General features: G+C 44.0%; 1 protein-coding gene across 1 annotated transcript; it reads right to left on the reverse strand.

Annotated features, from left to right (window-relative positions):
• Positions 1 to 11,398: 11,398 nt before the first annotated feature.
• Positions 11,399 to 12,563, reverse strand: LOC128113378 (prothymosin alpha). The gene has a single exon (XM_052743019.1). It carries the CDS (start codon positions 12,364 to 12,366, stop codon positions 12,034 to 12,036), a length of 333 nt encoding a protein of 110 aa, XP_052598979.1. The 5' UTR covers positions 12,367 to 12,563; the 3' UTR covers positions 11,399 to 12,033.
• Positions 12,564 to 14,914: the final 2,351 nt, after the last annotated feature.

The following is a 14,914-nucleotide window of genomic DNA, read 5'->3' on the forward strand; positions in this document are numbered from 1 at the left end:
CTATGAACTTGTACCTCCTACAAAGATGCCCTTCTGATCATTGTGGATAAATTGTTTACGGCTGATCACTGGGTCTAAAATGAATATCTATCTGTAAGGAACAGTTTCCCAAGAAGCCACCAGATTCTAGAGTTGGGGTTGAATTCTATGCTCTTCTTAATTACCCAGGTGTTTTGATTTACACACTTCCTCAGTTAATTGCAGCTACTGCATTAAAAAGAAATCGAGAGACGTAAATGAAATGAGGTTAAGGGAAAGGCCCGGCAAAAATCAGAGGACAGCGCCTTGCCCTCAAAGCCTTGGAGTCTCATCATCTTCCTGTGAGCCACATACTTCCTTCTTGACCATCTCCTAGTTAAATTCACATGCAGTGAGCTGGGAACAGAGCTCCTAGCAGGGCTGGTGTAAGAAAATCTCTAGGCAAGAACACAAATCTCTTCTATTTGAGTACATGGGTAGAGCTTGGAAGACTCAGGCGTGTGAGAGACAGTGCTTGGCAGCCTAAAGCAGAACATGGAAAATCCTAGGAAGCAGAAATTCTGTGAAAGGGAACTTTCGTGCACACACATAGTTCAATCCTTATGTTTGGGGGTATAGACATTCGTATAAATGAGATCCTGGAATTAAATAGTGAAAAATGGCAAGAAAAAATATCCACCGGCTGCTGCGACCTGCATGGCTTTAGAGATTGACCTGGCCAAAATGATGAGGGTAGGAAGAAAGATCAGACAGACAGACAGACACACATGTGGAAAAGCTGGGATTGGATAGGCCGTGTACTCTGATGGAGACACAGCAGCATCCTGGAATCTCAGTGCATTTGTTATATGCCCCTAAGCAAGGAGGTGGGTTTATTATTTCCAGCTGACAGGGCAAAGGTGTATTATAAACCAGCCTAGCTCCTGAATAGCGTAGACACACAGTTTTTCAGATGCAGGGGACCTGGGATGATGGACATGAGAAACTGAAGCTCCAAGGGCAAGAGGGTTCTTCATATGTCCGGTACCCGGAATTCTCTGCATGCATGCTATTCTCTGCAGTGTCTTTCTGGGGACAGATGGGGTTTGGAGAAGGGAAAAGCAGGGGAGGCAAGAAAAAGCAAGCCTCTTCCACTCTTCTCTTTGGCTCAGCCTCAGATTTTCTTAAATGATCCCAGCCAGGTTGCCCTTAGGATAAAACTTAGAAAGAGCTAAAACATCATTCTTGTGCCTTTCATAGTGTACATCAAGTTCCTACTCTTGGTCTTGGCTTCGTCTAATTGAAGGTAGACCCAAGAGTTTATAACGTAAATATAAACATAGTGGGAGACGAAAGGCTGTCTGTCCATGTTCAGATGCTGGAGTTGGACCCTAGCCTGCTTTAAGAGGGGAAAGTAAAGACACTGCCTGGACAAAGGTGGAAAAAGGAAAGCTAGAGCTCCTAGGGACCTGGGTAAATCTCAGGGATTTATCTCCTTTCTCTTCATCTTCCCTGGTTTACTGAAGTTCAAAGCAAAGGTTACCTTAAAGTTCAGCTGCTTCAATCCACCGTTTATAGTGAAGTCTGAGCATCTCTAGAGGATGATGCTTGGCCAAGAGCAAAAGTGGGGCCAGTGGGGCTCCTGATCTGCACAGTTCTTTCCGTTGCAGCCCATGTTTCCCACAGGCCATACCTCAAAATGAAAGCCGTGGACTATCTTCCCACCCGGGCTCTGCACATGTCAGCGCATGTGAGGGACTAGAGGGCAAGGAATTGGGAAGCCTTGAGGACTCTTGAGTTTCTCCAGACCCTTCAGCCATGCTCTAACTTCCCTCCTTTTTCAAAGCGTCTACCCAGGATCTGTTGTATAACTCCTGGGGCTTTCTGTGGCCCCACCCATCTGTAAATGGCTAAGTTCCCAATAAGTCTAAAATTTGATGGACATGTGGATATTTGTCTAGCTGGAATTTTGAAGAATTATGTGATTTTGCTCGAGCAATTGTATTCTGCCTTGTCTTTCTTGTCCCCACCCCCCTTCTCCTGTTCTACCTTTTCAAGTTCAGACAGAATCTATTGCTTTTGATATGCTTGCTCCCTCTCTCCCATCTCTGCGGAACACCAGGTTCTCAGGAGGAGCGGAGACCTGATCACGGCGGCATGATGGAGACCTGTGCTTCAGTCAGTGCAGTCTTTGTGGCATGATGGACAAGACTGCAATGACAATCTCAAGGTGGCTGTTCATGTCACCGATGCTTTGTCACCTGATCTGAGGCCATGGGCTTAAGCTCTCCATGTCCAAGTCCCTTCATCTGAGAACGAAAATAGCTCAGCTAGGTCTACTTAACTCACAGTACTGTGAGAATGAAATGTAGGCATCAAAACACATTTGCAGGTTTGAAAGTGCTGGGCAAACGTTAGATACAATACATTGAAAGTGCTGGGCAAACAATAGATACAATACATTTGGACCTTACATGTCTGCAAAAAAAAAATCCTGTTAAACTCAGCAGGCTTTATTTTTTTTTAAGTTAAAAGTACTTTATAAAGAACTAATGATGTTAAAAAAAAAAAGAGCCATACAATTTCAAACAAAGGAAAATGGTTCTGTTTCAGAATTCTCTCGTCTGTCCCCTTGGGCCACACTGCTCGTTGCTCTGTGCTCCTCTGAGTGCTGTTGGCTGCCGAGTGAGCTCGCAGTGGCTTGGGGCACAGGGCCAGTTCTCTGGACCGTGAGTGAGGAGTGGGAGAGCTACTGTCCTGCCTGTTGGCTGTTCCAGGAGCCCCCATTATGAGGAACTGTCCTGGCTGCCTCTGGTACATATGTTTCTAGACCACGGGCTCCACACACCCGAACACTTCCATGCCATGTGGGACTCTCAGGATTACAGAGCTGACTGAGTCCTCAGATCTGGAATGTCCCCATGGGTTAAAGGTTTGGTGTTCAGCTTGGTGCCATTCAAAGGCAGGAGACACCGTCAGCTTGAAGCAACAGTTGAAGCCAGGTCTGTGGAGGTTTAGTGCTCAGAGCTTAGGGTGTTTGGGGAGAAGGAGTGAGAAGCACTCATCATGCAGAGGTCAGTGCAGGCTAAGGAGCCCAGGAAGCAGACTGAGGAGAGAGAGGGTGGACATGGGAAGAGAGTATTGGACATGAGGCCAGGAAGAAGCAATGCTTAGTTCTGCTGCAGGAATGAGGATAAAGGGAACAAGGGAGATTTTACTGAGAAGCACCACGGCCACCGCTGCAGTTCATGGGGTTCTGCATGTGTCACAGGTGGAGGAGGGACAGCAGACCTGGCTAGGACCAGGGGGCTTAGTGGTTAGCTGTCTCTATGTCACCAGGATGTAGGAGACCCCTGCCGGATTATAGAGGACACTTCCCTTTGGGCTTGTAGGGTTTTGAGTTGTCTAACTTGAGTCTGTTTTTTGAAAATGCCATCATTGCCTCTCCAATTTCCCTTTCCTGTTTTGAGCCCCGAGATGTCTTTCCACCGATGCACTTGTTTTGTGGGCATGTACAGCACCTCTCTGTTTTTATTCTGCATGCCTCATAGGAACACTTTTAGTATATATTCAGATACTCACCACAAGTTGCAGATGCGTTCAGTCTATCTGGCCACAGAACACCTGCCCTCGTCACACAGGACACTGTAGCTAGCTGGCTGACCCCCTTCATGAGTTCAGGGCTGATGGGAAGGGACAGCTTGCTGATGGCGTCCAGCACTACATTAAAGGGCACCTCACCACACATATTTAGCCATGGGAAAGATCGAAATTGGACACATATTTTCTACTGGATAAATACTGTTTTAGAGGCATTCATTATAAGGTTGAAAACTCCTAAGTTGAAACTTCATAAGCTAGAGACTCTGTGTGTGTGTATGTGTGTGTGTGTGTGTGTGTGTATGTGTGTGTGTGTGTGTGTGATAGTATCTATGTACATATATACATATATATACACACACACGCACACACACATATATGCACATATACACATTTTACTTTTCCAGGTAGGATTTCAGTATGTATCCTAGCATGGCTAAAATTTCCAGTCCTGCCCTTGTGTCCTCAGTGCTGCGGGTATGTGCCAACATACCCTACAGAAACTCCTCCCTCTCCCTCTCCTTCTCCCTCTCCCTGTCTCTTTCTCTGTCTCTGTGTCTCTCTGCATGGTCTCTCTTTTGGTCGTCCTCTGCCGCAGACTGGATATTTGTTCAGATCCCGAACTTCCCATTGATCCCGTTTCCAGTTTTGTTTAATCTGTCACTTAACCTGCCACTGGCCTGTCACCTTTCCCAGGTGTATTCTCTCTTCTGGAAGCCCTGTTTGTCCTGTGGGGAGAGCCCACCCCCTCTCCCTCTTTTCTTGCCCTTCCATGGTGATCCCACTGGTTTATGTCGTTGATCATTTTTAGCTGATGTGCCATTTCTACCATGCTTTTCTAGTCCTTCAAGGTCTTGACTATGCTTCTTGTCCCATTTTCTCCTTTCCCTCTTTTAGTGATCGCTGAACCACTGCTATCACATCGACTGTCCCGTTTCTCCTTTCTGACATGAAGGCCCACTCACCTTGGCAACAGGAGAAGCTCACAGCTGTCCCTACTGGGAACCTCAGGGCTTCACTGCTCTGGGAAGTTTGTTGTTCTTTTCTTATATTTTGAGGTCCTCGAACAGTTTTGCTAGTATCAATTCAGACTCTACACCTAAGCTATATACACAGTTGCTGCTTTGACTTCCTGCTGAAGACCTCTATCTTTTGCCTTCATCCCCAGACAGAGATCAGTATCACTGGGCCAATGGGAAGAACCCTCCCATTACCTTACATGCTAGTCATTAAGTGGCTAGCTCCTAGCTTCAGCCTCATGGCCTGCCCTCTGCGTTATGACCCCAGGGTTGCAGTCCTACAAGTAGCATGTACCCTTCGCCCAACTCTCATTTAGCTTTGCCAGATAGGTCCTCAGAGTGAGAATGGAGGAAGGAAGGAGAGAAAGGACTTGCCACCTGCTGGCTGTCCTTATACCCAACCCATTGACTCAGTCACAGTGCTCATTCAGGGATGGCAGACGTTCTGGTTTCCAGTTTCTTTTCAAAGTATCCAGTCCAGCATCAGAGACATTGGTGCCAGTTGGTAGCACCTTTCTTTGAGGTCTGGATCCCAGGTGTGTGTGGACTTTAATCCAGGATGTTAGTGTCTAAAAATCTCATCCTTGGGTGAGAACACGTGTGTGATGAGTGGTAGCTGCCCGTGCTGGGTAGACCCAAATCATCTCTGTCTGCTACTTGCAACTGTTGGATGTGAGCAGAATGAAAGGGAGAGGATGCCGCTTCTGAGATGAGGCTTCAGCAAGCTCTGGCTTCTGTCTTGATGGGTCTTGATTGACTCTTCTTGCATGTTCACTGTCAAGGAAGCTGGATACTCTGCTACAAGAGTCTCTGTGTTGAAGCCCGGTGGTGAGGAGCAGAGGAAAGCTTTAGTCAATGGCTGCCAATGCCTTACAGCTGATGAAGAACCAACCCTACCGATAGGAGTGATCTTGGGAAGAGATCCATGTCCATTCATACCTTGAGTGGAGCCTTGGAAGAGAAACTGTGTGGAAGGCCCCACTTAGTCACCCCAGGATGCAAACAGAGCTGACAGAAATGGTGAGATCATTCATGATCCTGGCTTTAAGCAACTTTACTTCTGATGACAGAACCACTTTTTTTTTTGAGGCAAAAGATCTTTGAGCACACTGACGAAGAGTAAAGCTGCAAACTCCAGTTATCTCCATCTTCCAAAGGTGCCAGAATTCATTCTCTCTAAACACAAGCATTTAGGACTGGTCCTCAGCCATTGGGCACCAGGATACGGATTGCCTCTTGGGCATCACATAACCTCTTTCTAGTGTCCAGAAACATCTGGACATTACATACTGTCTGTCTGTCTCCCTCCCTCTTTTTCTCCCTTTGTGTGTGTGTGTGTGTGTGTGTGTACACTTATGTGGTACATATGTGTACAAAATGCCTATGAACATGTGTGCACATGCATGTGAAGGCCAGAGGTCAATTCCTCAGGGGCTGTCTACCTTGTTTTTTGAGACAGGATTTTTCATGGCCTGGACCTTCTTGTTTGAGTAGGCTGACTGGCCAGTGAGTTCCCGAGATTCATCCTTCCCAGGAAGTTCATGGCTCCGTGTTTGTCTCTTACATGGATTCTGGGGCTGTTCTCAGGTCCCTAAGCTTCCACAGCAGGCGCTTCACCAACTGAGCCGTCCCCCCAGCCCTTCTCTTACTTGTGAACTCATCTAAATATTTCCCACACTCCCCAGGCTTTCTCTGTAGTTTAGGAGGAAGTGGATGTCCCCGGCAGCTTGTTCTCCTCCCACTGACAGAAATCAAAGTCAAGCCCAAGGCCCTGGCCGTTCCTACTCGGGATAATTAAGCATCAAGAAGTCTCTGTATTTCAATTCTCAATATTGAAACAGATTGATCTTTACCAGTTGTTAAAAGGTAATCTCTAGTTCATAATATAAATGGTCTCCCAGGACGAATGCCATTCGGGCAATCTGGTGGATTAATTGCTTCCTCCCCGATGACTTATGACTTGGAACAGATAGGAAAGTAGGATATCAAAACAAACACTTGAAGCACAAAGATAAAAAATGTTAATAATTAGTAACAGCTAGAAGCAAAATTAATTCACAGTGGGCCCATAATGCCAGCTATTTAATGCAAATTAACAAATGACATTTTAATGTAAAGGACACGAACGCTAATATTCTAATTTTCCAAGTAAGATCAATAACTCAACAAACAATATTGTGCTCTAAAAAGGAACTTAGAACCAGAGCAATAACTTTCCTTTGGAGGTAAGTGAAATGCCACACAAGTTTATATTTGTGGTTCCAAAATTAGACTAAATTAGAATTAGGTGCCACAGTCTTGGAAGGAGGGCCTCGTAAAAAAGGAAAATGCAAGCAACGCTGATCACCAAGTGATGAAACTGGTCGCACAGCGCTGGGTAATGAGGCAATCTCTCACTTCTCTGAAGGATTAGCAAGGGCAATTCTGAATTAAAATGGTGTTGTCTCGAAGTCTTGGCATCTTGTGTCTTAAATAAAAGTTTAGAGAATGAGGGATGGAACGGCATTCCAATGCCTTGTGCCGGATTGCTTGGGATGAATAATTTTAACTTCAAGTACAAAAGCTCACTCTAGCATTCAGACCAGAAGCTCATCGTGACCAAGAGTGGCCTTATTGGTTTTCATCTGGTTTGCAAAAAGCACAAAATAAAACCTCTTAAAGTGGATACCTTCTATTGCATGGTCCCTTGTAGTTGAAAGATACCCTCTAACAGCTGATGCCATTTGTTCCTTAAAATGACCCTGCACGGGAGGAGTTCTTAGCCTTATTTTATAGTGAGGGAGTTGAAAATTTAGGGTTTGAACAGAGTCGTGCATTTTGCAGACTGAAGATCCTCCTGGACTTTAGCAGTGTCCTACCATGCAGAGGAGTGATGTTGCCTGTACTCCTTTCCTTTAACTATGCCCTTCCACTCATGTGTGTGTGTGTGTGTGTGTGTGTGTGTGTGTGTGTGTGTGTGTGTGTGTGTTCTCCACAAAGGCCAGCGAGCCAAATGAGTGTCTTTTATCAAGTCTGTAATTTATAAAGGGTGTTGTTTCTCTTCCTGTTCTAAGGTGTGTTTACAGTCATTTGTTGTGGTGATATTTTATTTGTGCTTTAATAAATAAAGCTTGCCTGGAGATCAGAAGAAAAAGCCAGCCACAACACAGAAGTCATGCAATGTTAGCACACACCTTTAATCCTGTCACTTGGCAGGCAGGATCTCTGTATGTTCAAGGCCACACTGGAAACAGCCAGATGTGGTGGCACATGCCTTAAATTTCAACACTAGTTAACCGTGGAGGTCTGGAGGTCTGTACAGAAAGACAGGAAGTGACAGAGCTGGGCAGGAGGAAGAAGTGATGTAGCTGAACAGAGAGAGCAAATCAGATGGCAGAACAGCAAGGCATATAGGTGTGGGTAGACAGGAAGTAACTCACATTTTGAAGCTACGGAGTTGGTGAGGTGAGGTTAGCTGTGGCTTTCCCTATTTCCCTGATCTCTCCCAGACTTTCACCCATATATCTGGTTCCGTGTTTTTATTTAATAAGACTATTTAGAAATTCATCTACAATTTATTTGTTTTGGAGACAGAGTCTCCTGGGCACAAGCCATCCTTCTACCTCAGCTTTCTGAGTAGTTGGAATGACTAGAGCCTCACTGTCTTAGGCTTTCAATTCTTTCTTCTTCAAACAGAACTGTAATGCAAGGTCAAAATGTGAGCCATAAATGCCTTCTGTATCAAATTCTCTAACCTCTCCAATATGGTCATTCCATCTCACTTCAACTCAAATGAGAAAAAATATGCTAACATATACCAATTATAGAGAAAAATTTATGCAATTGATGTTCAATGATGGAACATACTCATGTGTCTTCAGTCTTGAACAGAAATAGAAAGTTTGCAGCCCGAAGGGAGTGGTTAACTTTTCTCTGAGTGCCAACAGTGTACCTTTGCTTTGCTTGTTTTTACAGTTTTATATATGAAATCTATGGTATAGCAATATGTCAATAGGAGTCATTTTGTTGCTATGTTCATTAAGCAGAATAATAATGGTAGGTTTTGAAGCATTATTCTAGTTATTCTTTATCAATAAACATTCAGGAGTCAGATACTAGAGTAAGAACCTGAAGGATCAGAGAAGCAGAGAAGCCACCAGTCCCCTCCTACCTGCTCCTTTCCTAAAAGGGGGAAATGCTGTGCCATATTTTGATCATGTTCTGACAAATAAAGCTTGCTTGGCATCAGAGGGTGGAGGTAGCCACTAGCCGACCAAAATCAACCATCGAGATTTTGGCTGAGCTGAGCTGAAGAATGGAACTGACAAATGATAACTGATAAATGAAGAGCAACAACAAACAGAGAGGAGCAAACGTCTCTCTAGTGGGGTGCACACTCCTCTGGGTATATGCCCAGGAGCTGGGACAGTTGGATCTTGGGATAGATTGATTTTCAGCACTTTGATTAACCTCCACCATGATTTCCATAGTGGCTGTACAAGTTTGCTCTGCACCAGCGATGAAAAAATGTTCTCCTTTCCCCACATTTTTGCCAGCATCTACTGTCATTTGTTTTATTAATCTCGGCCATTCCGATTAGGGTAAGATAAAACCTTAAAGTAGTTTTAATTTGCATTTCCCTGATGGCTAAGGATGTTCAACACTTCTTTAAATGTTTCTCAGCCATTTGCATTTCATTGTTTGAGAACTCTCTATTTGGTTCTATAACCCATTTTAAAATTGGGTTATTTGTTTTCTTGATGTTCAGCTTTTTTTTTACTTCTTTGTGTATCCTAGATATTAACTCTCTGTCTGATGTATAGTTGGTAAAGATGTTTTCCCATTCTGTACGCTGCGTCTTTACTAACATGATGGTGTCCTTTGCTGTGGAGCTTTTTGGCTTCACAAGGTCCCATTTATTAATTGCTGGTCTAAATGCCTGCAGTATTGATGTATATTTAGAAAGATCTTTCCTGTGCCAATGAGCTCATTGCTCAACCCCCATTAGAGATACTTCTTCTTGCAGTAGATAGTAATTAACACAGGGACCCACAACTGTTCAGTGTGCAGAGAGTAAAAGACCTTGGATCAGGCAGTCGCAAATGGGATGTCTTTTTCGTATCTTTCTTTTCAAGACTCAGGAATCTAGGCAGGAGAGGAAGCGGAAGCATTGTAAGAGCCAGAGGTAGAGACTGACTCCAGAGAAACAGTATCTTCCAGATACAGTGGGGCTTCTACAAACTACAGCGACTGTGACAGCACACACAATACCCACATAAGTTTCAGCCGGACAAAATCCCAGCACAGAAAAGGCAAAATGGACACAAAGTCCCACTCCTAACTAAGATACCATTTGTAACTAATACCTGCTGGGAAAGGAAAAACCAGTTTGCACCAATGGAGTGACACTGGGTCCGTCACCCACACTCCTGGGCAGTCCTCATTCCCAGGAGTAGTTGGCCAACACAAAGGAAACTCCATGTGTTTTTCTGTCCTTTTTGAATACATACATAGTGGTACTTCTCTCCTTTTGCTTCCCATGATGGGACTGTCATCTCATGTCACAGTAATGCTGTTTAGCAAATAATCACAGTGGTGTGTGACAATGAGAATCTATCACTGACTGCTGGGAACAGTGACTCCATGACCAATAGATTTAGCAGAATTAACATAATCTTGGGGATCCATGTTCCCCACCAAAGAATGAAAATCAATGGTCACAACCATAGAGGAAACAACATGATTCCTTTCCAGGTTACATATCATGATGTATTTTTTATTTATCTTGTAGCCTACAAAAATACCTGTTGCTTTAATACATTAATAACATACTTTATAGGAGATTCTTCAGTACAGGTAAGTGATAGTTTAGTGACAACCAAGATTGCAGTGATTTTGAGGTTATTATAAGACAGAGTCACTTGTCCATGGAAGCAATCTCATATAATATAGTATCTGGTGGTTATGTGGTAGAGTATTGTCTTCATACAAAGTTGGGTAGATAGGGAAGGGGATGGTGGTAGATCTGGGAGGTGTTGGTGAAGTGTGTATGTGTGTGTGTGTGTGTGTGTGTGTGTATGTGTGAGTGTGTGTGAATATGTTCAATATACATTGAAAAAATTCTCAAAGAACTAATAAAAATTGCAAATAAATAAAGATCACAGTGACTTATTCAACATGTGTTAGCTAAGTGATAACATAGACTTCAAATGCAGTATGGAGACATTTTATTATTATTATTATTATTATTATTATTATTATTATTATTATTTTGACACAGGTACTGTTGGCTCCTTCACTTCTAGGTGGGTCTATGCTTGCTCATTCTTAGTACTATAGAAATGGGAACCTCTTATACAATGTCTAAATGAAAGCTGTACAACTAAGAGACACGGAATGGTCATATTGTGTTAACAGTTGAGAATTACTGAATTTTTCTTTCAGTGAGAGGTTAAAATGTTAATGGCATCCAAAAGTGTTCCAGAAGAAAATAAATGTCTTCATTGAGAATTTTCTAGACTTTGTTGATTTTAGGCCATACTGACTGTATCTTAAGTGGGCTTACACATCAGACACAAACCCTCTCTAATCTGAAATGAGAACATGGGTTGAATTGTGTCCCCTTCCACAAATGGTTGGGGCCTTAACTGCCATAACCTCAGAGTGCGACCTTATAAAGCAAGAGGATCCCCATAAAGATAATAAAGGTAAATAGGCATTACAGTTGGCTCCAAGCCAACACGAATGACTTCTTTTTTTTTTTTTTTTTTTTTTTTTAGAACAACTCAGCAAAATAAAATTCCGGTTTATTGTTGGACATTGTTTCACACATACATCAAACAGGCCAAAAAAAAAAAAAAAAAAAAAAATAAACAGCAACTTCATAGACAAAAAAAAGGAAGGAAAAAAAAAGAAACCTTTTATCTTTGGCCTTTTTAACCATCTCATACAAACCAACTACTTATAGTACAGCTAGGTACATACACAAAAAAAGTTACTGGAATGCTTGGAATAAAATTGTTTTTTTGTTGTTGTTTTTGTTTTTTTTACAAGGTTTTTTTTTCTCCTTTGAGATTATAATGAACATGGTCACACCACAAGTAAGGTCTGAAGTAGGACAGAGAACGCTCTGAAGGCTGGTTTGGTCACCCGTTATCATTAAAAATGGCTGACCCTTAACAATATGTACAAAAATATAAAATGTAAATAAAAAATACAAACAAATTTTCCTTTTAAAGTATTTTTAAGAAAAAAAGCAGGGCCTTGGAAGTTTTGGTTCTTTTTTCCTCCCCTGTTGCAAATTCATGTGGTTTTGGTGGGGTGGTGGAGAGCGCCATGTCGGGTGTGGGTGGCATTGCCCGCTGTGGGCAGGCGGGGCCTGCTCCTCTACTCGAAGGTGACCACGTTGAAATTCTGAGACGGGAAGTGGAGGGTGAATAGGTCACGGCGGCCTTAGGTTTACTTTTCCTTTTGCTGTCTAGTCATCCTCGTCGGTCTTCTGCTTCTTGGTGTCAACATCGTCATCCTCATCATCTTCAGCTACCCGCTTGCCCGTAGGGGCCTCAGCTTCCTCATCTTCATCTCCATCCTCTTCCTCACCATCGCCTTCTTCCTCCTCCTCATCTTCCTCCCCACCTTCCTCCTCTTCTTCATCTACCTCATTGTCAGCCTCCTGCTCCCCATTCTCCTCATTAGCATTCCCATTGGCAGGTGCGTCTCTTCCATTCTCTGCCTCCTCCACAACTTCCTTCTTCTCCTTCAAGTCCTTGGTGGTGATCTCGGAGCTGGTGTCCACGGCCGCGTCTGACATGGTGGGGCACGCCGGTGATGCGCTGCAGCGAGGGGGCGAGGAACCGAGTTCGAGGACTCTGGCGAGGAGGCTGCCGGAGTCCGCCGCGGAGGAGGAGGAGGAGGAGGAGGCGGGCGGGCGGGCGGCGAAGGCGGCTGCAGCGAGCGCGGAGCAGGACCCGGGAACAATGCAAAGATGGCTTTTCGGAGCAGCCAGTGGGGGACGAATGACTTCTTTATAAAGAGAAATTGAGATACAGTACACACACACCACACCACATATATGCACACACACATACACATATGTACACACATGTACACACACACACACACGTACATGTGGACATGAAAGCAGCAAGTGAGATGTTCTTTGTCTAAGTCAAGAAAGATTGCCAGCCAACTTTCAAAGCCAAGAGCAAGGTTGCATCAGATTCACATCCCAGCAGCTGAAGGAATCAGCTGCATGGACACCTTTATCCTAGACTTCTGGACTCTTGATGCTTCATTCTTATGGGCTAACTTTCACAGTGCTGAAAGGTGCTATACAAGCTCCTATTGGAGAAAGGTAATCATCAATAATACCCACCTATGGGCTGTGCAAACTACAGTAATGACTGGCCTGGGAAGATATGCCCACTCATGCAGTAGTGGCACAAACACTGTGGAAGTAACCAACCACTTTCTTATCGGAATTACATTCTACTCCACAAGATGAAATTCATATCTGGAACCACTATTGCTAGGAGTCTATGACTAGATAGGTCATAGACCCTAGGAGAGAACCTACTACTGTTTCTCCGCTAAATGGACATAGTATTGAACCAACTCCTAATGATTTATTGTTATACCCATAGGTCAATGCACTCCTCAACCCTTATCTGCCAAGTTTCTATTTGCAGTAGATGGTGATTAACACTGACATCTACTAGGCAGAGAATAATAGACAAGAATGCTCAGTTCTAAAGGGGATATATATATATATATATATATATATATATATATATATATATATATATATATATATACCTTATCCCCCCTCCCAAGGCTCAGGGATCATTTCCAAGAAGGGGTGGGAAGAACGTAAGAGCCTGAGGTGAATGCTGTGATGGTTATTATGGTTGTCAGCATCTGGGATTAACTAAAACCCAAGTGGCTGAGTACTCCTGTGAGGGATGCTTTTTTTTTTTCTTAATTAAATCATTTGAAGTGGGAAGACTCACTTTAAATCTGGATCTTAAAACAATTTTTTAAAAAACTTCCTTTTTATTTTTTCTACATGTCTTTTACATCATGTATCTTGAACCCAGTCATTTCCCCACCCCTTTACATCCAACCTCTCCCCTGTACCCCCCTCCCCATAAAACAAAGTTTAAGTGAAAAAAGAAGAAGAAAAGAGAAAAAATTTAAAAATCTCGTCATGGAAGCTGTAGTGTGACACTGTGAGTCACACCCTGAACCTCTTTGTCCATATATCTTTTGTACGTGTTCATTGCAAAGAGTCATTGGTCTGGCTAAACGTCTCTGGTTTCTACTACCCTATGGGTGCTGGGCCCTCACTGCAACTCTTCTTGGATATCCTGTTGTTTCCCTGTGTTGTGGAGATCCTGCAGCTTTGGGTCTTTGGATCAGGTCCCTTCACATACTTCAGCAGATCATAGATGGGGTGGATCAAATCATAACCCTGGTTGTGGCCTGGGCAGCTGCAGGATTGGTCCACTCTCAAGTTCTCCCCTCTGCACACCACCAGGCTAAGCTCTTCAGCATTGTCCCAGCTAATTCACCTCTTGCCACAATGAGCAAGGAATGAGACCAGTTCTCCTGCTTCCATACCATCAGAGTTCGCTCTCCCACACCTGCACCATCGGGGTTAGCTCTATTGTATTGCCCAGGGGAGGTTACAGGGGCCACTCTCCCAAGTGCTGCAGCTGGTGAGGAGCTGGGACAGCTCTACTGCTCTTATGACCACAGGGCCAGCTCCTCCACCTGTCTCAGGTGTTGATGGGCAGGGAGTTGGGGAGAGCACATCTCTCCTCCGCCCATGCTGCCCCATGTCAGATGAGTAATGGAGACCGTTCTCCTTTGCTCACAAATTGGGGCTGGGTCACCCTCACCTCTAACTACTGGGTAGCTCTGCTGTGCTGCCTAGGCGAGGAGCAGGGCCTGCTCTCCTGAGTGTTGCAGCTGGTGAGGGGGAGGGTCAGCACCTTTCATCTGTTAACTTGGGTCTTTTGAGGTGAGAAGATACACTTTTAATCTGGATCTTTTGAGGTAGGAAGATCTACTGTAAAAAGGTTGCCTCACCTTTTGCTGGCAATCTGTGTAAATGATGTGGAAGAAGGAGGCTTTCACTCTTTGCCTGGCCAGTCCATTTCTTCACTGGCATCAGATACCACTTCTCCAAGATTCAGGCATAAACTGAAAACAAGCTGAGACATCCAGCCCTAGTGGGCTGAACAACAACTGGATTCTTGGATCTTCTGCTGGCACACAGCCATTTATTGGACTAGCTGGCCCACAGCCTGTTAGTCATTCTAATAAATCACCCCTCCCTACATTATATATACAATATA

This window comes from Peromyscus californicus, unplaced genomic scaffold (genome assembly GCF_007827085.1).
Source record: "Peromyscus californicus insignis strain IS unplaced genomic scaffold, ASM782708v3 Scaffold_18__1_contigs__length_77618521, whole genome shotgun sequence".
NCBI lineage: Eukaryota > Metazoa > Chordata > Mammalia > Rodentia > Cricetidae > Peromyscus > Peromyscus californicus.

Coding starts and splice junctions, on each gene's coding strand:
- LOC128113378 (XM_052743019.1), bottom strand. CDS start 12,366: ATGTCAGACGCGGCCGTGGACACCAGCTCCGAGATCACCACCAAGGAC.